Source organism: Anolis carolinensis, chromosome 6 (assembly GCF_035594765.1).
Source record: "Anolis carolinensis isolate JA03-04 chromosome 6, rAnoCar3.1.pri, whole genome shotgun sequence".
NCBI classification, from domain to species: domain Eukaryota; kingdom Metazoa; phylum Chordata; class Lepidosauria; order Squamata; family Dactyloidae; genus Anolis; species Anolis carolinensis.
Genome location: NC_085846.1, coordinates 118,333,209 through 118,360,083, shown reverse-complemented (window position 1 = coordinate 118,360,083; position 26,875 = coordinate 118,333,209). Strand labels below are relative to the sequence as shown.

The 26,875-nt window shown below is 44.6% G+C and overlaps 1 protein-coding gene across 1 annotated transcript in view; it reads right to left on the bottom strand.

Annotated features, from left to right (window-relative positions):
- Positions 1 to 4,762: 4,762 nt before the first annotated feature.
- LOC100553153 (EH domain-containing protein 3) overlaps positions 4,763 to 26,875 on the bottom strand; it is a 39,835-nt gene continuing 17,722 nt past the window's right edge. The window contains exons 4-6 of the mRNA XM_062957578.1: positions 19,538 to 19,950; positions 18,553 to 18,717; positions 4,763 to 6,672 (exon numbers count right to left, since the gene is read on the bottom strand). Coding sequence (XP_062813648.1) covers positions 6,145 to 6,672; positions 18,553 to 18,717; positions 19,538 to 19,950 — 1,106 coding nt within the window. The 3' untranslated portion in view covers positions 4,763 to 6,144. The remainder of the gene's footprint in view (positions 6,673 to 18,552; positions 18,718 to 19,537; positions 19,951 to 26,875) is intronic.

Sequence of the window (26,875 nt, the reverse complement as noted above, 5' to 3'; positions counted from 1 at the left end):
AATTTATCATCTATCTATTTATTTAGCTATCATTTATCATCTATCTATCTATCTATCTATCTATCTATCATTTATCATCTATCTATCATCTATCTATCTATCTATCTATCTATCTATCTATCTATCTATCTATCTATCTATCTATCTATCTATCATTTATCCATCATTTATCATTTATCATCTATCTATCTGAGAAGCCTTACACTATCTATCATTTATGATCTATTTATCTCTATCTATCTATCTATCTATCTATCTATCTATCTATCTATCTATCTATCTATCATCTATCATTTATCATTTATCATCTATCATCTATAATTTATCATCTATCTATTTATTTAGCTATCATTTATCATCTATCTATCTATCTATCTATCATTTATCATCTATCTATCATCTATCTATCTATCTATCTATCTATCTATCTATCTATCTATCTATCTATCTATCTATCATTTATCCATCATTTATCATTTATCATCTATCTATCTGAGAAGCCTTACAGTCTAGGGTGAGAGAGGTCAGTGTGAATGTGTAGTTAATCACTTTAATTAGCATTGAAAAGCTTATCTGCTGTCTTCTTCCTGCCTCTGGGGCATCCTTTGTTTAGAGTCGTTAACTGCCCTTGGTTGATTCATGTCTGGAAACCCTCTGTTTTCAGAGTATTGCTTTTTATTTACTGTTCTGATTTTGGAGTTTTGTAATACTGGGAGCCAGATTTTGTTCATTTTCATGGTTTCTTCCTTTCTGTTGAAGTTGTCCACATGCTTGTGAATTTCAATGGCTTCTCTATGTAGTCTGACATGATAGTTGTTAGAATGGTCCAGCAATACTATTTGAGAACACAAAAATGCTGGACCATTCTAACAACTATCATGTCTAGATGGCCTTTGAAGGTCCCCTTACCTATGGTTTTATGAGATCATCTAGATGGCCTCTGGGGGCCCCTTTCCTTACCTATGGTCTTATGAAACCATCTAGATGGTGTTTGAGGGTCCCTTTACTTATCTATGATCTTCTGATGGCCTTATGAGATCATCTAGACGGCTTTTGAGGGTCACTTTCCTTACCTATGGCCTTTTGAGACCATCTAGATGGTCTTTGGAGGTCTCTTTGCTTACCTATGGCCTTTTGAGACCATCTAGATGGTCTTTGGAGGTCTCTTTGCTTACCTATGGTCTTATGAGACCATCTAGATGGTCTTTGAAGGTCCCTTTGCTTACCTATGGTCTTATGAGATCATCAAGATCAGATTCCCCAAACTAAGGCCCACGGGCCGAATGCGACCCTCCAAGGTAATTGACCTGACCCCTGTCCTAAACTTTAGACTTGGGGTTGACCTAAGTCTGAAATGACTTGAAGGCACGCAACAACTACAATCCTAATTGTGGACTATTTCATCCTAGTCCGGCCCCCCAACAGTCCGAGGGACCGTGAACCGGCCCTCCACTTAAAAAGTTTGAGGACCCCTGATCTAAGTGGTCCAACGGGCAGCAGCCAAGCTGCTCACTGGAGCGATGTACAAGGAGTATACAACAGAGAGTAGGCTGTTAGGAATTGTGGGAGTTGAAGCCCAGAACACCTGGAGAAAGGGCCAAAGTTGGCCCAGGCCTGCCCTTTGAATGTTGAACAATGACTTCGGAAGACCTTAATTTTGTGCTACAACTGGTTTGTAGTTACTCGCATCAAATTTAAGAAGGATACACGGTCAATTTTTCACATTGATTCCCATTCCTTTTTGCTTTTTCCTTTCAAGACGAATGACATTGGGGATATCAGGATATTATTAATAGAATACCAAGAGTCAAACTTACTCCCAAACTAGGCATTATATATGGTTCAATTCTGTTTTAATGTTTGCCTTTTTGTATAAATTGTATACTAATGCTTTTATGTAATAATAATGATGATGATGATGATGATGATGCAATCCCAGGCGACAGCAGGATTGAGGAGAAACAACTGACACGATATGAGGATTTAAAGATCAAACTGCAAAGACTGTGGCACAAGCCAGTCAAAGTGGTCCCAGTGGTGATGGGCACACTGGATGCAGTGCCTAAAAACCTTGGCCTGCACTTAAACACAATCGGTGCTGACACAATCCCCACCTGCCAGCTGCAGAAGGACACCTGACTGGGATCTGCACACATTATTCGCCGAGACATCACACAGCCCTAGACACTTGGGACGTGTCCGGCGTGTGATCCAGTACAACAACCAGCAGAGTGTCTGCTGTGGACTCATCTTGTTGTGTTTATAAATAATAATAATAATAATAATAATAATAATAATAATAATAATAATAACAGAGGCACAACTGTGTGGCCCAAATGATCCATTGGAACTTATGCCGCAAGTACCACCTCCCAGCAGCAAAGAACTGGTGGGATCACAAACCTGCAAAGGTTGTGGAAAATGAACACGCAAAGATACTGTGGGACTTCCGAATCCAGACTGACAAAGTTCTGGAACACAACACACCAGACATCACAGTTGTGGAAAAGAACAAGGTTTGGATCATGGATGTCGCCATCCCAGGTGACAGTCGCTTTGACGAAAAACAACAGGAAAAACTCAGCCGCTATCAGGACCTCAAGATTGAACTTCAAAGACTCTGGCAGAAACCAGTGCAGGTGGTCCCGGTGGTGATGGGCACACTGGGTGCCGTGCCAAAAGATCTCAGCTGGCATTTGGAAACAATAGACATTGACAAAATTACAATCTGCCAGCTGCAAAAGGCCACCCTGCTGGGATCTGCAGCATCATCCGAAAATACATCACACAGTCCTAGACACTTGGGAAGTGTTCGACTTGTGGTTTTGTGAAACGAAATCCAGCATAACTGTCTTGTTTGCTGTGTCATACAACGTCGTTGTGTCAATAATAATAATAATAATAATAATAATAATAATAATAATAATAAACTTTCTTTATATTCTGATCTATCTCCCTGAGGGGACTCAGGGCAGATTACAGAACACATATACGGCAAACTTTCAATGCCATTATACACTGAACAAGGACAGACAACACATCGACAGAGGTAAAGGCTTTCCCATCTTTTCCATTTCTGGCACCTGGAGGTTGTGCTCAACTCTGGCCACAGGGGGGTGCTGGCACTCGATATTTCATGCCAAGGAGCTTTGTCATCCTTAGACGTCATCCGGATCAAGTTGTTTTATGGGCACCTTTTATAACCTCGCTTTTAAAGCAGTACCTATTTATCTACTCACATTTCTGTTTTCGATCTGCTAGCTGGGGCTGACAGCAGGTGCTCATCCAGACCCGGACTCGAACTGCCAACCTTGCAATCGGCAGGAATTTCTGCAGTACAGCGGTTTAGCCCATATAACACTAATACACATTATTATTATATTATATTATCTTTATTTATACCCCACCCTGTATAACACTAATAGTGTTTTATTATTATTATTATTATTATTATTATTATTATTATTATTATTATTATTATTATTATTTTATTATGGCACAGCAAACAAGATAGATATGCTGGATTTTGTATCACAAATCACAAGTCGAACACTTCCCAAGTGTCTAGGACTGTGTGATGTATTATTATTATTATTATTATTATTATTATTATTATTATTATTATTATAATTTTATTATGACACAGCAAACAAGATAGATATGCTGGATTTCGTTTCACAAAATCACAAGTTGAACACTTCCCAAGTGTCTAGGACTGTGTGATGTATTTTCGGATTATTATTATTATTATTATTTTATTATGACACAGCAAACAAGATAGATATGCTGGATTTCGTTTCACAAAATCACAAGTCGAACACTTCCCAAGTGTCTAGGACTGTGTGATATTATTATTATTATTATTATTATTATTATTATTATTATTATTATTATTATTATTATTATTATTATAATTTTATTATGACACAGCAAACAAGATAGACATGCTGGATTTCGTTTCACAAAACCACAAGTCGAACTCTTCCCAAGTGTCTAGGACTGTGTGATGTATTTTTGGATGATGCGCGCAGATCCCAGCAGGGTGGCCTTTTGCAGCTGGCAGATCGTAATTTTGTCAATGTCTATTGTTTCCAATTGCCGGCTGAGATCTTTTGGCACGGCACCCAGTGTGCCCATCACCACAGGGACCACCTGCACTGGTTTCTGCCAGAGTCTTTGAAGTTCAATCTTGAGGTCCTGAGAGCGGCTGAGTTTTTCCTGTTGTTTTTCATCTATGCGACTGTCACCTGGCATGGTGACATCAATGATCCAAACCTTTTTCTTTCCCACAACTGTGATGTCTGGTGTGTTGTGTTCCGGAACTTTGTCACTCTGGATTCGGAAGTCCCACAGTATCTTTGCGTGCTCATTTTCCAATATTTTTGCAGGTTTGTGATCCCACCAGTTCTTTGCTGCTGGGAGGTGGGACTTGAGGCATAAGTTCCAATGAATCATTTGGGCCACATAGTTGTGCCTCTGTTTGTAGTCTGTCTGTGCGACTTTCTTACAGCAGCTGAGGAGATGATCAATGGTTTCGTCGGTTTCCTTGCACAGTCTGCATTTTGGGTCATCAGCTGATTTTCCAATCTTGGCCTGAATTGCATTTGTTTATACCCCACCTTTTATCTCCAGGAGAAGACTCAAAGCAGCTCTGACTATAGGATTTCCCTCAATCTATACACTAGCGATGCAGCCTAGAATCGCATTGGCCTTTTCCGCTGCAGCATCACACATCTCGGAATTCAAAGCCCAACACAAGCAATCGGACCTTAATTTTTTAATAACGCTTTTCGGACGCAAAATACAACAAAAAAAAAGAAATAAAAAATTAATGCATTAACTTTTAATTAAGACATTATCATAATAAATGCACGGCGATAAAGATGTTTTTGTACATAGACGGAATATATATATTTATATATTTATATATAATATTATTATTATTAACACAGAGATATAAAATAAGTTATATTAGTGTATGTTCCCGGTCACAGTTTGAGCGTGAAGTGAGAGCCACGAGGACGGCAAAATCAATCAATAGGGGAATCCGTTGGCTTGGGCGGCGGAAATCCCAATCCGGAATATATATCGATTCAGAAGGGAGTGTGTTTGGTTAGTGCTTAGGGGACGAGAAAGGGCTCTGTGTCTTTTGCCAAAATAATAATGGAACGAACACACAAAAGGAAACGCGACTCCGAGGCTTGCAAATCCACTTGTACACACATGACATATGTGTTGCGATGAACGGTAAACACATTGACTTTAAGAGAGAGAAAAGGTGTGTCTACACCAGGCCTGGGCCAATTTGGGATCTCCCTCCAGGTGTTTTGGACTCCAAATCCCACCATTCCTAACAGCCCCAGGCCCCTTCCTTTTCCCCCTCAGCCGCTTAAGCATGTGGTGTGGGAGGGGTTATAGACATGGGATTGTACTGAGCATGTTCAGACACAAGACTCCATTTTGTAGTCAGCCTGCTTTACACCTCAGTGGAGGTGGGCACATGTTTGCATCATGTTGCATGTTGCTTAAGCAGCTGAAGGGAAAAGGAAAGGGCCTGAGGCTGTTTGGAATGGTGGGAGTTGGAGTCCAAAACACCTGGAGGGAGGGCCGAAGTCTGCCCATGCTTGGTCCACAATGTAGAATTAATGCAGTCTGCTATGGAAGGGAGGGATTCATTCTGCAGCATAGATACACCTGTCGTTTCTGCCTTGATGTTCCTCTTACAAACATGGATCAAAGCCAGGGAAAGAGTTACTTTGCATATATATATATAATCCTGGTATCAAACTACATTAATTCTACAGTGCAGACCCTCCATGACAAGCTTGGAGCAGAAACACGATGGGAACGGTCACCACGGTATTTGCACCCAGGCTGAGAAGGTGAAAGGCCATGGCAAACAAGCTACACCTCCCTGATCCCACGGTGGTTAAACGTGGTATCAAACTGCATCTATTCTCCAAAGCGGGACCACACCTCTCATTATTGTCACGGTAGTGGTGGAAGCGATGTCACGACTGCATTCCTTCTACGGCTTCCAAGACGGAGCCAGGGAAGAGTCTGTTGCATATATATAGCCCTGGCTGGCAGTCCTCGCATCTCAACAGTCAATGAGTGGCGTGTGTCCCGACCGACGTGGCGCCTTCACTCGGCCATCTTGCGCTTGGAGGGCGGGACCAGGTGCGGGGGCAGCTCGTTGGGCAGCTCGTGCCCCTCCAGCTTGACCTTGATGAGGTGGTTGGCCAGGGCGAACTCCTCGTCGTCCAGCATGCCGTCCTTGTCGATGTCGGAGAGCTTCCAGATCTTGCCCAGGACGGTGTTGGGCAGCTTGGAGCGCACCATCTCCTTCTTGGCGTTGGCCCCGCTCACCCGGCCGTCCACGGGCGAGAGCGTGTAGAAGATCTCGTCGTACATGGGCTTGTCGCGCGCCACCACCCAGTGGGCCTCGTCGATGCCCTCGCCGGCGCCCTCCCCGTAGCCCTGCCCGAAGGGGCCCTGCAGCGTCCCCTCGAACGCGCCGCCCTTCACCATCTGCGCCGGGCGCTGCGCCTCCTCCTGCCGCACCAGCACCATCAGCGCCGCAATGTCGCTCGCCAGCATGTCCTCCACCGCCTCCAGCAGGCGCGGCTTCAGCGGCTGGAACTTGCTGAAGTCCTGGCCCTGCAGCTGCTCCTGAGCCGGAAGGAAGGAAGGAAGGAAGGAAGAAAGGAAGCAGAGAGAGGCCGTCAATAGGATGATTACTATTACTATTATTATTATTACATCGATTCTGAAACAACTGCATTGGCTACCAATATCATCAATATCATCAATAAAGTTTATTGCACTAGCCATAGGCCATGACATCAATAACATACAACCTTTATAAACACATTCCAATGTAAAGCAAAACCCGTTCAAGATTTAAAAACTAGTACTTTAAAATTTTGCTGGCAGAAACCTAGCAATAACAGCGTCTAATCTGTGACCTCCTTAACCATCTCCCTTTCCCTATCTGGTCTCCGGGGAGGTTTTTGCTACTCTGTCTCTGATCTTTTGGGCAGCGATTGCAAATGTGGCTACTTTTAGTGTTATATTTTTATCATAATCTGCTAGTAAGGCACCAATCACGGCAGGTTCTTGCCATGCTGCCCTTTCTTCAAGGAGTGTTCCCAGGAGATTTTTTCTGGGGTCATTATACAAAGGGCAGTGCAATAGATAGTGAGTTAGATCTTCTTTTTCCCCGGCGCCACAAATGCAAAGCCTTTGGGCATGAGGGATCCCTCTGTATCTTCCTTCTAGCCAGTTTGAGGGCATTGTTTGGAAACGCAGGGCTGTAAAGGCTTTCCTCAACTCAGCTGACGTTAGGTCTTGAAGATATTGTTGGCAGTATTGGTCACTCTTTAGTCTGGGATACCATATAGAAAAACTTTGCTTTTTACTAATCTCTAAATTGTCGGCTGCATCCTTCTCAAAGATATTGTCCCTAATCGCCTTCTTGTCTAGCTGCATTAGAGTTGTTATTGACCCATCAAAATATTGATGGAGCAAGGCTAGCCAGGATTGCACCCAACCTCCCCATTTAAACTGTTCCCTCAAGCATTGCTTTGCTATGCTCTCCTCCACCATTCCTAGCAATCTCTTCCCATACGAGATGTTAAGCTTGTGCATTCTGGCCTTGAGTGAGGGAAGATCTAATTCCAGTCTTAACAAGGCGGCTGGGGTCCCCGAGGGAAGGGCTAAAAGAGCTCTTGCAAACTTGTTCTGGATGCATTCAACCTGTTCTGTGTTACCTTGCCCCCAAATTTCCGCTCCATATAACAGTTGGGGTAAAATTTTAGCGGCAAAAATCTTTACTGTGGGACAAACCAGTGAACCTCCCTTTGTTTTTCCAAAGGCTAGGATTGCTTTCGCTGACCTCCAGGCAGATAATTTGGCTGCCTCTATATGGTTCTTCCATTTACCGTTGTATGCGAAGTGTAAGCCCAGATATTTAAAACTATCACACTGCTCTATTGAGTGACCATCCAATTTCCAGGTGTGACTTTGCTTCCTTTTGGAAACATTGGCTACCAATAGAACATCAGATGTCTTACGAGATACTGATCCTGACATTTAGAGCTCGAAATGGCCAAGGACCATGATACCTAAGGGACCGCCTCATTCCTTTTCTCCATCCATGGTCACCTCCATCCTCCCAGGAAAGTCTCCTATACGTCCCGGGCCCAAGGGAGTTACAAGGCGTAGAAGCCTTTTCGGCCTCTGCTCCAGTTCTGTGGAATTCATTGCCTCCATATGTTAGAGCAGGGGTCCCCAAACTTTTTAAACAGGGGGCCAATTCACAGCCTCTCAGAGTGTTGGAGGGCTTGACTAGAGTTTTTTTTTTAAAAAAAACTATGGACAAATTCCTATGCACTCTGCACATGCCTCATTTTGAAGTAAAAACAAAACCGGAATAAATACAGCCTTGATGTTAATAACAACAACAACAACAACAACAACAACAATAACAACAACAATAAAGAGGGTTGGAAGAGAGCCCTTGGGCTACTGAGTCCAGCCCCCTTCTGCCTTTGTGCACCAAAAACACAAGCAAAGCACCCCTGACAGATGGCCACCCAGCCTCAATGTTAATAATAATAATAATAATAATAATAATAATAATAATAATAATGAGGGTTGGAAGAGACCCCTTGGGCCATTGAATCCAACCCCCTTCTGCCTTTGTGCACCAAAAGCACAAGCAAAGCACCCCTGACAGATGGCCACCCAGCCTCAATGTTAATAATAATAATAATAATAATGAGGGTTGGAAGAGACCCTTGGGCCATTGAGTCCAGCCCCATTCTGCCTTTGTGCACCCAAAGCACAAGCAAAGCACCCCTGACAAATGGCCACCCAGCCTCAATGTTAATAATAATAATAATAATAATAATAATAATAATAAGGGTTGAAAGAGACCCTTTGGCCATTGAATCCAACCCCCTTATGCCTTTGTGCACCAAAAGCACAAGCAAAGCACCCCTGACAGATGGCCACCCAGCCTCAATTTTAATAATAATAATAATAATAATGAGGGTTGGAAGAGACTCCTTGGGCCATTGAGTCCAGCCCCATTCTGCCTTTGTGCACCAAAAGCACAAGCAAAGCACCCCTGACAGATGGCCACCCAGCCTCAATTTTAATAATAATAATAATAATAATAATAATAATAATAATAATAATAAGGGTTGGAAGAGACCCCTTGGGCCATTGAGTCCAGCCCCATTCTGCCTTTGTGCACCAAAAACACAAGCAAAGCACCCCTGACAGATGGCCACCCAGCCTCAATTTTAATAATAATAATAATAATAATAATAATAATAATAATAATAATAATAATAAGGGTTGGAAGAGACCCCTTGGGCCATTGAGTCCAGCCCCATTCTGCCTTTGTGCACCCAAAGCACAAGCAAAGCACCCCTGACAAATGGCCACCCAGCCTCAATGTTAATAATAATAATAATAATAATAATAATAATAATAATAATAATAATAATAATAAGGGTTGAAAGAGACCCTTTGGCCATTGAATCCAACCCCCTTATGCCTTTGTGCACCAAAAGCACAAGCAAAGCACCCCTGACAGATGGCCACCCAGCCTCAATTTTAATAATAATAATAATAATAATGAGGGTTGGAAGAGACTCCTTGGGCCATTGAGTCCAGCCCCATTCTGCCTTTGTGCACCAAAAGCACAAGCAAAGCACCCCTGACAGATGGCCACCCAGCCTCAATTTTAATAATAATAATAATAATAATAATAATAATAATAATAAGGGTTGGAAGAGACCCCTTGGGCCATTGAGTCCAGCCCCATTCTGCCTTTGTGCACCAAAAACACAAGCAAAGCACCCCTGACAGATGGCCACCCAGCCTCAATTTTAATAATAATAATAATAATAATAATAATAATAATAATAATAATAATAAGGGTTGGAAGAGACCCCTTGGGCCATTGAGTCCAGCCCCATTCTGCCTTTGTGCACCAAAAACACAAGCAAAGCACCCCTGACAGATGGCCACCCAGCCTCAATTTTAATAATAATAATAATAATAATAATGAGGGTTGGAAGAGACCCCTTGGGCCATTGAGTCCAGCCCCATTCTGCCTTTGTGCACCAAAAACACAAGCAAAGCACCCCTGACAGATGGCCACCCAGCCTCAATGATAATAATAATAATAATAATAATAATAATAATAATAATAATAATGAGGGTTGGAAGAGACCCCTTGGGCCATTGAGTCCAGCCCCATTCTGCCTTTGTGCACCAAAAACACAAGCAAAGCACCCCTGACAGATGGCCACCCAGCCTCAATGTTAATAATAATAATAATAATAATAATAATAATAATAATAATAATAAGGGTTGAAAGAGACCCTTTGGCCATTGAATCCAACCCCCTTCTGCCTTTGTGCACCAAAAGCACAAGCAAAGCACCCCTGACAGATGGCCACCCAGCCTCAATGTTAATAATAATAATAATTAATAATAATAATTAATAATAATAATAATAATAATAATAATAATAAGAGGGTTGGAAGAGACCCCTTGGGCCATTGAGTCCAACCCCCTTCTGCCCTTGTGCCGTGGGGGCCGGATAAATGGCTTTGATGGGCCGCATCCGGCCCCCGGGCCTTAGTTTGGGGACCCCTGTGTTAGAGCAATGTCGGAGTTGCGACCTTTTGTAAAAGCGCTCAAGACTTGGCTGTTTGGTTGTGCATTTAAGTAAATCAGATCTAATTTGCCAAATAGTCACTGTTGAATGTTTTTATGTTGAATGTTTTTTATATTGTGGAATGATATTTTAAATTGTAAGTCGCTCGGAGCACTCTGGTGGAGAGCGACTAATTAAGAAATAAAGTGAAGTGAAGTGAAGAAGATTATTGACACAAAGACAGATTATGACACAGCAAACAAGATCTATATGCTGCATTTCGTATCACAGAATCACAAGTTGAAAACTTCACAAGTGTTTTGGACTGTGAAGTATTTTTGGACGATGCGTACATCATCATCATCATCATCATCATTATAATATCATCATCATCATCATCATTATAATATCATCATCATCATCCTGGTAGCACAGTGGGTTAAACCGCTGAGCTGCTGAACTTATTTATTTATTTACAGTATTTATATTCTGTCCTTCTCTCACACCCCGAAGGGGACTTAGGGCAGATCACAATGTACACATACATGGGAAACATTTAATGCCATTACACATATGACACACACAGACAAAGACACAGAGGCAATTTAACATTTTCCAGCTTCCAGGCTTCATGAGGATATGTTCAATTCTGGCCACAGGGGGAGCTGCTGCTTCATCATCCACTCTGACGCCAAGTCCTTGATGGAGTACTTCCTCATTCCTCCGCACACACGCTGCTGGATGATTTTTATGGTGTTGTAAATTAGTTAAATTAACCTCCCCACATAAGTGGTGCCTAAATTTCCTACTTGACAGATGCAGCTGTCTTTCAGGTTGCTTAGGTCAACAACAAGCTAGGCTATTTTAATGGTTAGGCACTCAATTCAACCTGGCTTCAAACTCATGACACCTCGGTGAGTAGTGATTTATTGTAGCTGGCTACTAACCAGCTGCGCCATAGCCTGGCCCTTGCTGACCGAAAGGTCGGCGGTTCGAATCTGGGGAGCGGAGCAAGCCCCAGCTTCTGCCAACCTAGCAGTTCAAAAACATGCAAATGTGAGTAGATCAGTAGGTACCGCTCCGGTGGGAAGGTAACACTGGCGCTCCACGCAGTCATGCTTATGGCCACATGACTTTGGAGGTGTCTATGGACAACACCGGCTCTTAGGCGTAGAAATGGAGATGAGCACCAACCCCCAGAGTCGGACACGCCTGGACTTAATGTCAGGGGAAAACTTTACCTTTACTATCTAGCAAAGGAAGCGGGGCAGCAAAGGCACAGCTGAAGAGATAGGATAACAGCACAAACAAGCCATGGACAGGAAGGTCTCCTCCCTTGTTGGCTCCCGGCCACCGCTCATCCTCAAAGGCCCAGGCCTAGCAAACTCCAAAATAACTCTTTCGATGCCATGATGCTGTTGGAAATAGCAACCTGCTACAAGCCTCCTATACTATGATTCAGGTTGCTTACTGTATTGTAAGTGTATTGGTATGCAGTTTTTCCTTAACTCTTTGTTGTGGGAAGGGCTGCAGACCATGTGACCTAGATCTGGGACTGTTCTGGACTCAGACTCCATTTTTAGAGCTCAGACTCCATCAGATGCTATTAGACTCTCAGATGCTCCTATACTATGATTCAGATTGCTTACTGTATTGTAAGTGTGTGTGTACTGGTATGCAGTTTTTCCTTAACTCTATGTTGTGGGAGGGAATCCAGACCAAGTGATCAGAACTGGGACTATTCAGAACTCAGACTCCATTTTTAGAGCTCAGACTCCATCAGATGCTATTAAACTCTCAGATGCTCCTATACTATGATTCAGATTGCTTACTGTATTGTAAGTGTGTGTGTATTGGTATACAGTTTTTCCTTAACTCTATGTTGTGGGAAGGGCTGCAGACCATGTGACCTAGATCTGGGACTGTTCTGGACTCAGACTCCATTTTTAGAGCTCAGACTCCATCAGATGCTATTAGACTCTCAGATGCTCCTATACTATGATTCAGATTGCTTACTGTATTGTAAGTGTGTGTGTACTGGTATGCAGTTTTTCCTTAACTCTTTGTTGTGGGAGGGAATCCAGACCAAGTGATCAGAACTGGGACTATTCAGAACTCAGACTCCATTTTTAGAGCTCAGACTCCATCAGATGCTATTAGACTCGCAGATGCTCCTATACTATGATTCAGATTGCTTACTGTATTGTAAGTGTGTGTGTATTGGTATACAGTTTTTCCTTAACTCTATGTTGTGGGAAGGGCTGCAGACCATGTGACCTAGATCTGGGACTGTTCAGGACTCAGACTCCATTTTTAGAGCTCAGACTTTATCAGATGCTATTTATTAGACTCTCAGATGCTCCTATACTATGATTCAGATTGCTTGCTGTATTGTAAGTGTGTGTGTATAGGTATGCAGTTTTTCCTTAACTCTTTGTTGTGGGAAGGGCTGCAGACTATATGACCTAGATCTGGGACTGTTCAGGACTCAGACTCCATTTTTAGAGCTCAGACTTCATCAGATGCCTCAAGACTTTATTTGATTCTCAGAGAGTATAGACTGCATTACTCTGAGAGATGCTTTAGACAAATCATGGGCCAACTTGGGCCCTCTCTCCGGGTGTTTTGGACTTCAACTCCCACCATTCCTGGCCTCAGGCCCTTTCCTTTTCCCCCTCCGCCGCTTAAGCGGCGGAGGGGGAAAAGGAAGGGGCCTGAGGCCAGGAATGGTGGGAGTTGAAGTCCAAAACACCTGGAAGGAGGGCCCAAATTAACCCACGCCTGTGATGGAGTCTGTGTCCGAGTGACCTGCTTTTGAGAGACGAGAACTAAACGCTAATAGCCTTTTCTTGCTCTGAGACATAGGATAAAGGCCTCCCATCTGTTGCGTCCAGACGGAGCGGATAATAATGCCCTTAAGGACGGCGTGAACCCGAGACGGCAATCCCAAGAAGCTCTAATTATCTCTTATTTGCAAATCTACATTTTGCAGATATCAAAATCCCGCTCTTGACAACAAGGTCTGGAACGGTTTCCTACCAAACAAATCTTCCCTTTTTCTGAGTTTGTGGACTATAATTCGCCGCAGGTCAAAGGCTGACCGCTCCAAGCTTTGAACGTGATGCGATGCGACCCGGCAGGTGCTTTGAGCACTTAAGCTTCATGGTCCGTGTCACGGCGACGGAGGAATTATGCTTGTAAGAGAGATCCCTATTTAGCCCCCGGAAACAAGTGTCCCCATATAAACTGACCAGCAGCAAAAGTATGGGCCACGAGGCCAGAGAGAGGGTCGCAAGAGGCTATTTAAATTAAATAAAATAAATAAATAAATAATATTTCATTTTGTCTGCATCCAGAGAATTGTTGAAGACTTCTATTTGATCTATTCGGCTTCTAAAGCTGAGTGTTTGGTGTCGCCGATGCCAGTCCGCTCTGTGTTTTGGTGTGAACCTTAAAGCAGCCAAGTTCTATAGCATTCAAGTGCCGAATTCTACTCTGGTTTTTATCCCTAAGGTTGAAGGGTTTCTGCAAGAGCTGATCCATTTGGACGGTTAAAGTTCACACTAAAACACAGAATGGCTCTACTTTAGCCACCAGCCACGACCACCTGCTACCCAAAGGTTGAAGGGCCTCTGCAAGGGCTGATCCATTTGGACGGTTAAAGTTCACACTAAAACACAGAATGGCTCTACTTTAGCCACCAGCCATGACCACCTGCTGCCCAAAGGTTGAAGGGCCTCTGCAAGGACTGATCCATTTGGACGGTTAAACTTCACACTAAAACACAGAATGGATCTACTTTAGCCACCAGCCATGACCACCTGCTGCCCAAAGGTTGAAGGGCCTCTGCAAGGACTGATCCATTTGGACGGTTAAACTTCACACTAAAACACAGAATGGCTCTACTTTAGCCACCAGCCATGACTACCTGCTGCCCAAAGGTTGAAGGGCCTCTGCAAGGGCTGATCTATTTGGACGGTTAAACTTCACACTAAAACACTGAATGGCTCTACTTTAGCCACCAGCCATGACCACCTGCTGCCCAAAGGTTGAAGGGCCTCTGCAAGGGCTGATCCATTTGGACGGTTAAAGTTCACACTAAAACACAGAATGGATCTACTTTAGCCACCAGCCATGACCACCTGCTGCCCAAAGGTTGAAGGGCCTCTGCAAGGGCTGATCCATTTGGATGGTTAAAGTTCACACTAAAACACAGAATGGATCTACTTTAGCCACCAGCCATGACCACCTGCTGCCCAAAGGTTGAAGGGCCTCTGCAAGGGCTGATCCATTTGGATGGTTAAAGTTCACACTAAAACACAGAATGGATCTACTTTAGCCACCAGCCATGACCACCTGCTGCCCAAAGGTTGAAGGGCCTCTGCAAGGGCTGATCCATTTGGACGGTTAAACTTCACACTAAAACACTGAATGGCTCTACTTTAGCCACCAGCCATGACCACCTGCTGCCCAAAGGTTGAAGGGCCTCTGCAAGGGCTGATCCATTTGGACGGTTAAGCTTCACACTAAAACACAGAATGGATCTACTTTAGCCACCAGCCATGACCACCTGCTGCCCAAAGGTTGAAGGGCCTCTGCAAGGACTGATCCATTTGGACGGTTAAAGTTCACACTAAAACACTGAATGGATCTACTTTAGCCACCAGCCATGACCACCTGCTGCCCAAAGGTTGAAGGGCCTCTGCAAGGGCTGATCCATTTGGACGGTTAAACTTCACACTAAAACACAGAATGGATCTACTTTAGCCACCAGCCATGACCACCTGCTGCCCAAAGGTTGAAGGGCCTCTGCAAGGGCTGATCCATTTGGACGGTTAAAGTTCACACTAAAACACAGAATGGATCTACTTTAGCCACCAGCCATGACCACCTGCTGCCCAAAGGTTGAAGGGCCTCTGCAAGGACTGATCCATTTGGACGGTTAAAGTTCACACTAAAACACAGAATGGATCTACTTTAGCCACCAGCCATGACCACCTGCTGCCCAAAGGTTGAAGGGCCTCTGCAAGGGCTGATCCATTTGGACGGTTAAACTTCACACTAAAACACAGAATGGATCTACTTTAGCCACCAGCCATGACCACCTGCTGCCCAAAGGTTGAAGGGCCTCTGCAAGGACTGATCCATTTGGACGGTTAAAGTTCACACTAAAACACTGAATGGATCTACTTTAGCCACCAGCCATGACCACCTGCTGCCCAAAGGTTGAAGGGCCTCTGCAAGGGCTGATCCATTTGGACGGTTAAACTTCACACTAAAACACAGAATGGATCTACTTTAGCCACCAGCCATGACCACCTGCTGCCCAAAGGTTGAAGGGCCTCTGCAAGGGCTGATCCATTTGGACGGTTAAAGTTCACACTAAAACACAGAATGGCTCTACTTTAGCCACCAGCCATGACCACCTGCTGCCCAAAGGTTGAAGGGCCTCTGCAAGGGCTGATCCATTTGGACGGTTAAAGTTCACACTAAAACACAGAATGGCTCTACTTTAGCCACCAGCCATGACTACCTGCTGCCCAAAGGTTGAAGGGCCTCTGCAAGGGCTGATCCATTTGGACGGTTAAAGTTCACACTAAAACACAGAATGGATCTACTTTAGCCACCAGCCATGACTACCTGCTGCCCAAAGGTTGAAGGGCCTCTGCAAGGGCTGATCCATTTGGACGGTTAAAGTTCACACTAAAACACAGAATGGATCTACTTTAGCCACCAGCCATGACCACCTGCTGCCCAAAGGTTGAAGGGCCTCTGCAAGGGCTGATCCATTTGGACGGTTAAAGTTCACACTAAAACACAGAATGGATCTACTTTAGCCACCAGCCATGACTACCTGCTGCCCAAAGGTTGAAGGGCCTCTGCAAGGGCTGATCCATTTGGACGGTTAAAGTTCACACTAAAACACAGAATGGCTCTACTTTAGCCACCAGCCATGACCACCTGCTGCCCAAAGGTTGAAGGGCCTCTGCAAGGGCTGATCCATTTGGACGGTTAAAGTTCACACTAAAACACAGAATGGATCTACTTTAGCCACCAGCCATGACTACCTGCTGCCCAAAGGTTGAAGGGCCTCTGCAAGGGCTGATCCATTTGGACGGTTAAAGTTCACACTAAAACACAGAATGGATCTACTTTAGCCACCAGCCATGACTACCTGCTGCCCAAAGGTTGAAGGGCCTCTGCAAGGGCTGATCCATTTGGACGGTTAAAGTTCACACTAAAACACAGAATGGATCTACTTTAGCCACCAGCCATGACTACCTGCTGCCCAAAGGTTGAAGGGCCTCTGCAAGGGCTGATCCATTTGGACGGTTAAAGTTCACACTAAAACACAGAATGGATCTACTTTAGCCACCAGCCATGACTACCTGCTGCCCAAAGGTTGAAGGGCCTCTGCAAGGGCTGATCCATTTGGACGGTTAAAGTTCACACTAGAACACAGAATGGATCTACTTTAGCCACCAATTACGATCACCTGCTGCCCTCCACCTTTGGACTGCAGACCAGCTATAGATGTTGGTATGTGTGCAATAAATCACTACTGCAATAAATCACTACTGACTGAGAAGTCACGAGTTCAAAGCCCAGGTCGGATTGAGTGCCTGACCATTAAAAATAGCCCAGCTCATTGTTGACTGAAGCAACCCGAAAGACAGTTGCATCTGTCAAGTAGGAAATTTAGGGACCGCTTATGCGGGGAGGCTAATTTAACTAATTTACAACACCATTAAAATGTCCAATAGCGTGCATGCCGGAAGATGAGGAAGTACTCCATCAAGGACTCGGCATCATGGTGGATGATGATGCAGCAGCTTCCCTGTGGCCAGAATCGAGCACACCCTCATGAAGCAACAAGCAACACACACAAGCATACATACAGTATATATTTTGTCGAAGACTTTCATAGCTGGCATCACTCACAAAACAGAGGAATTCCAGACATGAATCAATCAGGTCCAGCTAACACCCCCCAACAAAGGATTCCCACAGGCAGTAAGCAGCCAGACCTTGAAGCTGAATGGCCATTCAATGCTTATCAAGGTGGCCAATTGCAACATTCATACCTGCCTCTAACAGATAAGAGAATGTCCCACCCAGGACATTTCACAAATATATAAACTCCACTTGCCTAGTTTCCAACAGATCTCACAACTTCTGAGGATGCCTGCCACAGATGCAGGCAGAACGTCAGGAAAGAATGCTTCTGGGACATGGCCATACATCCCGGAACACTCACAGCAACCAATACATACATACATACATACATACATACATACATACATACACACACACACACACACACACACACACATATATCTATATACTTATATATATAGAGAGAGATCACAGTGCTAATTTTTCTGTTGCCAAAGAACACTGATGTTTGGAATACGGTGAATGATTAACATGTCTGCTGCCCAGGGATTTAGAAGGCAGGTGTTAGTAATTGGAATGGGAAAATATCATGTGCTTGCGTTACTCATGAGCTAGTCCTGATGCTTGCTGATGTAGTTTATGAATGTTATTTTTACTGTTATTGTTTTAATTATATATGCTGTTGTCGTATTCTTTTATCTGTTGATTGGGCTTGGTCCCCATGTGAACCACTCTGAGTCCCCTCAGGGAGATGGAAGCCGGTTATAAATAAAGTATTATTATTATTATTATTATTATTATTGACACAAAGACAGAGTATGACACAACAAACGAGATCTATATGCTGGATTTCGTATCACAAAATCACAAGTCGAACACTTCCCAAGTGTGTGGATTGTGTGATGTATTATTATTATTATTATTATTAATAATAATAATAATCCTGCAACCCGTCTCCTTGTATATGTGCCACTCACTTGCATCTTCTTCAGGTTCGGAAAATCCCCCGGGGAAATCTGGTGCTCCCGCTCAATCCGGCCGTAGATCTCCCCCAAATTGTTCACCAGCTCCTTCTTCTTGTTGTCTTTGCCAAACACCGAGGGCATCTCCTTCTTCAGGGAGCTAATGATGTAGGCATGGACCTGAGAGTAGAAGAGGGCACACTTATGATCAGAGCAATAATAACAACTACAATATCATCCCTTCCAACTCACGGCTGTGAAGGTTTGTAACAGAGGCACCATGATGTGGTGAATTGACTGGAAAGGGCATGTGGCGACAGCTGATTGGCTGAGCCAGTCAGGAGCCAGAATTCCGATTGGCTGCTGTCTCTAGCTTGCTGCTGAGACAAACGGTTTTAACTGCCACTTTCATCTCGGAGAGGGAGGAGAGCAGCTGACTGAAAATGGTCTGGAAGGCAATAGCTGCCATACTCTTTGAAGCCTGATTATTATAAGGAAAACGAGGCCTATTTAAAGACTGTTTAGAGGGACTGTTTATTTTCTATGTTCTCTGTATGAATTCAGAAAGATTGCTATATATATTGTTGCCCTGTTTGAACTTTTGATCTGAAGTAAAGATACTGCTACTTGTTACACAAGCCTGAGTGACATTTCATTATTATTATTATTATCATCATCATCATCATTTAATTACTTATTAATCGCCCTCCATCCAAGATGCTCTAGGCGATTTACAAGATAAAATTGTAAAGGATAAAAATACATACATACAAATATTGATAAAATTAACATAGATTATACTGCAGGGTTTACGTATCTTGATTCAGAAACTGTGGTAAAGCTTCTATTTATTTATTTCTACAACCCTCAACAATGGCGACCCTTGTTGGGTAATTTCCAAAAAGGAAAAGCTTCTGATCTGCTAAATGGCTGCTGTCAGTGCTTTGCCTTTTCAAATGCTTTTTCCTTATTGAAATGTAAGGTAAGGAAGTGGTCCCACCTTGGCCAGCCGTGCCCGCTTGATGAGGTCGTTGAGCTTGCGGAGGGCGGCGTTGCGGGGCAGGCTCTGGATGTCCCGGAAGAGGTCCTGCTCCTCGGCCTCAAAGAGCTTGCGGTTGTCGGGGATGAGGAGCGGGTGGGACCAGAAGGAGCCGATGTAGACGCGCACCACCTCGGGGGTGTTGACGATCTTGCCCAGGGACCACATCAGCGCCCCGTAGACCCGCATCAGCTGCTGGGTCTCGATCTGGTCCGCCTTGTTCAGCACCACCCGCATCTTGTCCTCGTGGTTCTTCAGGGCCTTGATCACCTCCGAGAACTCGTCCGAAATGTCCAGCTTGTGGGCGTCGAAGAGCAGGATGATGCGGTCCACGCGCTCCGCAAACCACTCCAGCACCGCCGCAAAGTCGTACCCTGGAGAAAAGAAGGGAGGAAAGCTCGTAAGGTTGCCGTGAGCAAACTTGGGCCCTCCAGGCGTTTTGGACTTTATATATGCACACACACATACATACACCTATATACACACACACATATTTGGACAGACAGACAGACACACACACACATATATATAAGAGTAATTAAATTTCGGCCTAGGACAAAACAACAAAACTACACATCCCAGAAACACTCAACTTGGCAGCACAACCCCTCATCCATGCCTCTACATTCATACAACAAAAAGAAAAGAAAAATAAAGTCCTAATTAGAGGAAGAGGAATCATTGTTTTTATCCAATTGCTGCCAGTTAGAAGGCTAAGCTCCACCCACTTGGTCTCCTAGCAACCCACTCAGCCCAGGGGACAGGCAGAGTTAGGCCTCAGGCCTCTTCCACACTGCCTATAAAATACAGATTATCTGATTTTAACTGGATTATATGGCAGTGTAGACTCAAAGCCCTTCCACACAGCTATATAACTCATTTATAATGGACTTAATGTCAGGAGAAAACCTTTACCCTTTACCTTAACTACCACCAATTCCTCAATACTTTATTTGCCATACCACCATACTTCACCAGAGCAACACGTGGCCGGGCACAGCTAGTGTGTGTGTGTGTGTGTGTGTGTGTGTGTATATATATATATATATATATATATATATAGACACACACATATAGACACAGACACACGCACTTACTGTTAGAAATAGCAACCTTCCTTAAGCCTCCACTAGTTATTTGTTTGTATATAATTCAGATTGTTTACTGCATTTTATATATGTGTGCATTGGTTTGCAGTTTTCCTTAACTCTTTGTTGTGGGAGGGGCTGCAGACCATGTGATCAGATCTGGGATTGTTCAGGACTCAGACTCCATTTTAGAAACAGTATGCTTTTTGAGAGCTTTAGAAACAGATGTATGCTTAGAAACTTCAGTAGAAACAGATGTATGATTTCAGACGCCAGTTGATTATGAGAAAGATGCCCTGTGTTATCTACACAGTGTTCTTTCAGTTGCCCAAAAACATCTGCTCTCCCTTAAAATATATTTGCCTTTAAATCATGCTCTTAAGAGACAAAAACAAGCAGATTTCTTGGTTGCTTTACTCACAAACTTCATGTGTTCAGCATACAGATACTTTGCTTATCAGTCCAGTTACATATAGAATTTGAAGTAGCTTCTCTGTATAGGCAACACTGCGCATCTTTCTCAGAATCAACAGTCCAAAGTCCTAAGCATCTCTTTGTTCTGAGAGTCTAACAGAGTCTCTGTTTCTTCTACATTGAAAGCGTAATGGCTTCTGCTTCTACTGACATCTGAAAACATATCTGTTTCTACTGAAATCTCTAAGCATACCGTTCCTACTGAAGTCTCTAAGCAATTCTACAGCATGCTGTTTCTAAAATGGAGTCTGAGTCCTGAACAAGCCCAGATCTGATCACATGGTCTGCAGCCCCTCCCACAACAAAGAGTTAAGGAAAACCGCAAACCAATATACACATATACAATACAGTAAGCAATCTGAATTATACACACAACAAATAACTAGTGGAGGCTTGAAGAAGGTTGCTATTTCCAACAGTATGTGTGTGTGTCTGTGTTCATATATATGTGTGTGTATATATATATATATATCACACATACACAGTCATCTATAGTAAAAAGATGGAGGGAAGAAGGGAGTCATAGCTGGTGGCTAAATGAAAGTAAACCCATTCCACATTTTAATGTGAACTTTAACCATCCATGGTGCCAAACTCTGTCCCCTAAATTAATCAGCCCTTGCAGAGGTCCTTCAAACTTTATAGACTAAACCAGAGTAAAATTCAGCATCCCAATGATATAGAACAGGCCTGGGCAAACTTTGGTCCTCCAGGTGTTTTGGACTTCAACTCCCACAATTCCTTTTTTATTAGGCGATCCCTCGACGTTCGAGGACGATGGTCTTCCAACCTTGGTATCTTGGGCGTGTGTTCTTAGGTGACTGAAGAGACCGATTCTTGACCCGCATATTCTCCCGCAGTGAGGACATCGGTTTCCAGGTGGAAGGCGGTCCCGGTCGGGGTTAGCTTGACGCTCCTTCCTCTTGGCACGTTTCTCCCTTAAGCCCTCCGTTCGTGCCTCTTCAAACTCCGCAGCACTGCTGGTCACAGCTGACCTCCAATTAGAGCGCTCAAGGGCCAGGGCTTCCCAGTTCTCAGTGTCTATGCCACAGTTTTTAAGGTTGGCTTTGAGCCCATCTTTAAATCTCTTTTCCTGCCCTCCAACATTCCGTTTCCCATTCTTGAGTTCAGAGTAGAGGAGCTGCTTTGGGAGACGGTGATCGGGCATTCGGACAACGTGGCCAGTCCAACGGAGTTGATGGCGTAAGAGCATCGCTTCAATGCTGGTGGTCTTTGCTTCCTCAAGCACGCTGACATTTGTCCGCCTGTCTTCCCAAGAGATTTGCAGGATTTTCCTGAGACAACGCTGATGGAAACGCTCCAGGAGTTTGGTGTGACGTCTGTACACAGTCCACGTTTCGCAGGCATAGAGCAGGGTTGGGAGGACAATGGCTTTATAAACAAGCACCTTGGTCTCTCTACGGATGTCCCGGTCATCGAACACTCTCTGCTTCATACGGAAAAATGCTGCACTCGCAGAGCTCAGGCGGTGTTGTATTTCAGTGTCGATGTTGACTTTTGTGGAGAGGTGGCTACCAAGGTAGCGGAAATGGTCAACATTTTCTAATGTTGCACCATTAAGCTGTATTCCTGGCTTTGCAGAGGGATTAGCTGGTGCCTGTTGGAAGAGCACTTTGGTTTTCTCGATGTTCAGTGAGAGGCCGAGCTTCTCGTATGCTTCTGCGAAGGTGTTTAGAGTGGCTTGTAGGTCTTCTTCTGAACGCGCACAGACTACGTTGTCATCAGCATATTGGAGTTCTATAACAGATGTTGTGGTGACCTTGGTTTTGGCTCTCAGTCTGCTGAGGTTAAATAGCTTGCCATCTGTCCGATAGATGATTTCCACTCCGGTGGGAAGCTTCCCATCAACAAGGTGAAGTATCATAGCGATGAAGATGGAAAATAAGGTGGGGGCAATAACACATCCCTGCTTGACACCTGATTCAACCTTAAATGGGTCACTTTGGGAGCCGTTGCTGTCCAAGACTGTTGCCATCATGTCATCATGGAGGAGCCGCAGGATGTTCACAAATTTGTCAGGGCACCCGATTTTTTGGAGGATGGTCCAGAGAGCGCTGCGATTCACTGTGTCGAATGCCTTTGCAAGGTCAATGAATGCCATGTACAGAGGTTGGTTTTGTTCCCTGCATTTTTCTTGGAGCTGTCGAGCAGTGAAGATCATGTCCACTGTTCCTCTGGAGGGGCGGAAGCCATTCTGGGATTCTGGGAGGGTGTCTTCTGAGACAGGGAGAAGGCGGTTTGCAAGGATTCTTGCGAGGATTTTCCCGGCGGAGGTTAGAAGGGAGATACCACGATAGTTCCCGCAGTCTGTTCTGTCCCCTTTCTTGAAAAGGGTGATGATGGTGGCATCCTTGAAGTCTGCTGGGATTTTCTCGGTCATCCACACCTTTTCAATGAGCTGGTGGAGTTGTTGCATCAGCTCAGGTCCACCCTCTTTGAAGATTTCAGCGGGAATCCCATCAGGTCCGCTAGCTTTGTTGTTTTTTTGTTGGCTGATGGCATTGCTGACTTCTTCCAAACTAGGCAGTGCTGCAAGCTCATCCCTGGTTTGTTGTTGCGGGATTTGTGAGAGGGTCTCTTCGGCCACATTGGAGCTGCGATTCAGCAGGTTCTGGTAGTGCTCTTTCCAACGTAGTGCAATTGATGTTTTGTCCTTCAGAATTTTGGTTCCATCTGATGAGCGTAGGGGCTGTATGCCATGGTTTCTTGGTCCATAAATGATCTTTGTGGCTTTGAAAAATCCCTGAGCGTCATGGGTATCTGCAAGGTGTTGGATTTCTTCAGCCTTCTTTGTCCACCAGATGTTCTTGAGTTCTCTGGTCCTTCTTTGGACCTCAGCTTTTGCACTGGCATAGATCTTTTTCTTGGCAGCACAGTTGGTGTCTCTCTGCCATGTTTGGAAGGCTTTCCTTTTGTTATCAATCAGCTGTTGGATCTCTTTGTCGTTATCATCAAACCAGTCTTGATGTTTCTTAGTTAGGTATCCAATGCTTTCTTCGCAGGCTGTGATGATGGAGGTCTTCAGTTTGTTCCAATGTTCCTCAACATTTTCGGGGTGTTCTGTGGGTAGATGATCTTTGAGTGTTGTTTGGAGAAGGGCTCGTTTGGAGGGCTCCTGAAGGGCTTGGGTGTTCATTTTTCGCCTTGTTTTTCTTCCTTGGAGTCTGCGTTTGGGGACGATCTTGATAGCCATCGTGGATCGGATTAGCCTGTGGTCTGTCCAGCAGTCATCAGTACCTGTCATGGCTCTTGTGAGAAGCACATCGCGGCGGTCTCTGGCACGTGTGATAACATAGTCCAGGCTGCAACAGACTGAGAAGCCTGCAACAGACTGAGAAGCCACTGTCGTTGTGTTAACCACACCACTGCTGGAACCTCACTCTGTGAAGACTGTGTGTTGACCGGCCGTGCACCGACCTCCACACATTAAAAAAAATCACGCACAGGCGTCTTCCAACAAAAATAAAAACAAACCTACAAAAGTCCCATGGCGATCAGCGAGTGGCGACGGGGGCAGGACTGTGAAATCTGGAAGCCCCTAGTCACAGACTGGCACATGGGCGGTGGATATGGACTCAGTCGTTCTACCTCAAGGACCGAGGCAGTTGAGTAGTCCGGCAGCTGTATCCATGACTGAGCAGCCCTTTTTAGGATCCGCTCTGCTCACCCCACACGGGGAAGGGGCTAGAAAAGGTGCCCTAAACATAGTCTGCCTCTCCTACCCTGACTGGACTGCCGCGTCCAGAGGGGTCACCACTCTGCGGCCAAAAAAGAAAAATGAACTTTGGAACATGGAACGTACGGACATTGTTAGATAACACTGACAGCGAGCGCCCCGAACGCAGGACTGCTCTCATTGCAAGAGAGCTGGGACGCTTCAAGATCGACATAGCAGCCCTTCAGGAGACCCGGAGAGCAGGAGAGGGGCAGCTGAAGGAAGAAAAGGGAGGCTACACCTTCTTCTGGAAGGGACTACCTGAAGAAGAGCGAAGAAGAATACACGGAGTTGGCTTTGCTATCAGAAACGACCTGGTGAAGCACCTGACTGAAGCACCCACTGGCATCAACGAACGACTTTCAACCCTCCGAATTAACCTTGCCAAAAACCAACAGGCAACCATCATATGCGCCTATGCACCAACTCTAGATGCTGACGAAGACATCAAGGAAAAATTTTACTGTCAGCTGGATACCATCCTATCGGAGATACCTAAGGAGGACAAAATCATCCTCCTGGGGGACTTTAACGCAAGAGTCGGAAGGGACTCTGACCTGTGGCCAGGGATCATAGGAAAAGACGGGGTCGGAAACTGCAACTCGAATGGCATCTTGCTTCTCACCAAATGCGGAGAGCACAACCTTGTCATCACCAACACGCTCTTCCGCCAGAAAAACAAGCTCAAGACATCATGGAAGCACCCTCGGTCAAAGCATTGGCACCTCCCACAATTCCTAACAGCCGGAAGTTTGCCATGCCTGCTATAGAAGCTGGCTGTTTCAAAGTTCAGACTAAAACCTGGAGCGGATTGACACAGGTAACACCAACCATTCAGCTTTAGAAGTTGAACGGAACAAATACAAATCTTCACGAATTTCCTGGAAGCAGAAGAGGGTTGGACTAGAAGGAAACACCCAGATCTGGACTTGGGTCTAAGAACAAGGCCTTCTTTCTTCAAAATTAAAAGAAATATCCAAGCCAGGGATGCAGCAGGGAGCCTCCTGGACCATGGAAGCCTCCTCCAAAGCGGACGATGCTTTGCCAAGGCTTTCCCGCTGTGTTGCGCTTTCTCTGGCGCATCAACCGAGGAAGACGGAGCCATGGGGCCAGGACTAACATTCATGCGGGGAAAGCCATGCAAGGAATGTTTCAACATACATAGGACTCAAGAATGGAGCTTTCAATGGGCAAACTAAAATGTCCAGTTTTAAAAGGATGAGAGAAGTCAGTTGAGGCTTGTGTCTGTTAAACGAAGCTAGAAGTCAGTTGAGGCTTGTGCTTATAAGACGAAGCTAGAAGTCAGTTGAGGCTTGTGTCTGTTAGATGAAGCTAGAAGTCAGTTGAGGCTTGTGCTTATAATACGAAGCTAGAAGTCAGTTGAGGCTTGTGTCTGTTAGACGACGCTAGAAGTCAGTTGAGGCTTGAGTTTCTTTGGAAACAGACTGTTATAAAAGAGAGCTATACAGAGCAATACGTGGTGGAGAGGGGAAAGGAAAGGACCTGAGGCTGTTAGGAATGGTGGGAGTTGGAGTCCAAAACACCTGGAGGGCCCGGGTTTGCCCATGCCTGATTTAGAATGTCCAGTTTTAAAAGAATGACAGAAGTCAGTTGAGGCTTACATCTGTTAGACGAAGCTAGAAGTCAGCTGAGGCTTTTGTCTGTTAGATGAAGCTAGAAGTCAGTTGAGGCTTGAGTTTCTTTGGAAGCAGACTGTTATAAAAGAGAGCTATACAGAGCAATAAGCAGCGGAGGGGAGAAAGGAAAGGGCCTGAGGCTATCAGGAAAGATGGGAATTGGAGTCCAAAACACCTGGAGGGAGAGCCACAGTTTGCCCATGTCTGATTTAGAATGTCCAGTTTTAAAAGAATGACAGAAGTCAGTTGAGGCTTGTGCCTGTTAGACGAAGCTAGAAGTCAGTTGAGGCTTGTGTCTGTTAGACAAACCTAGAAGTCAGTTGAGGCTTGTGTCTGTTAGACAAAGCTAGAAGTCAGTTGTGTA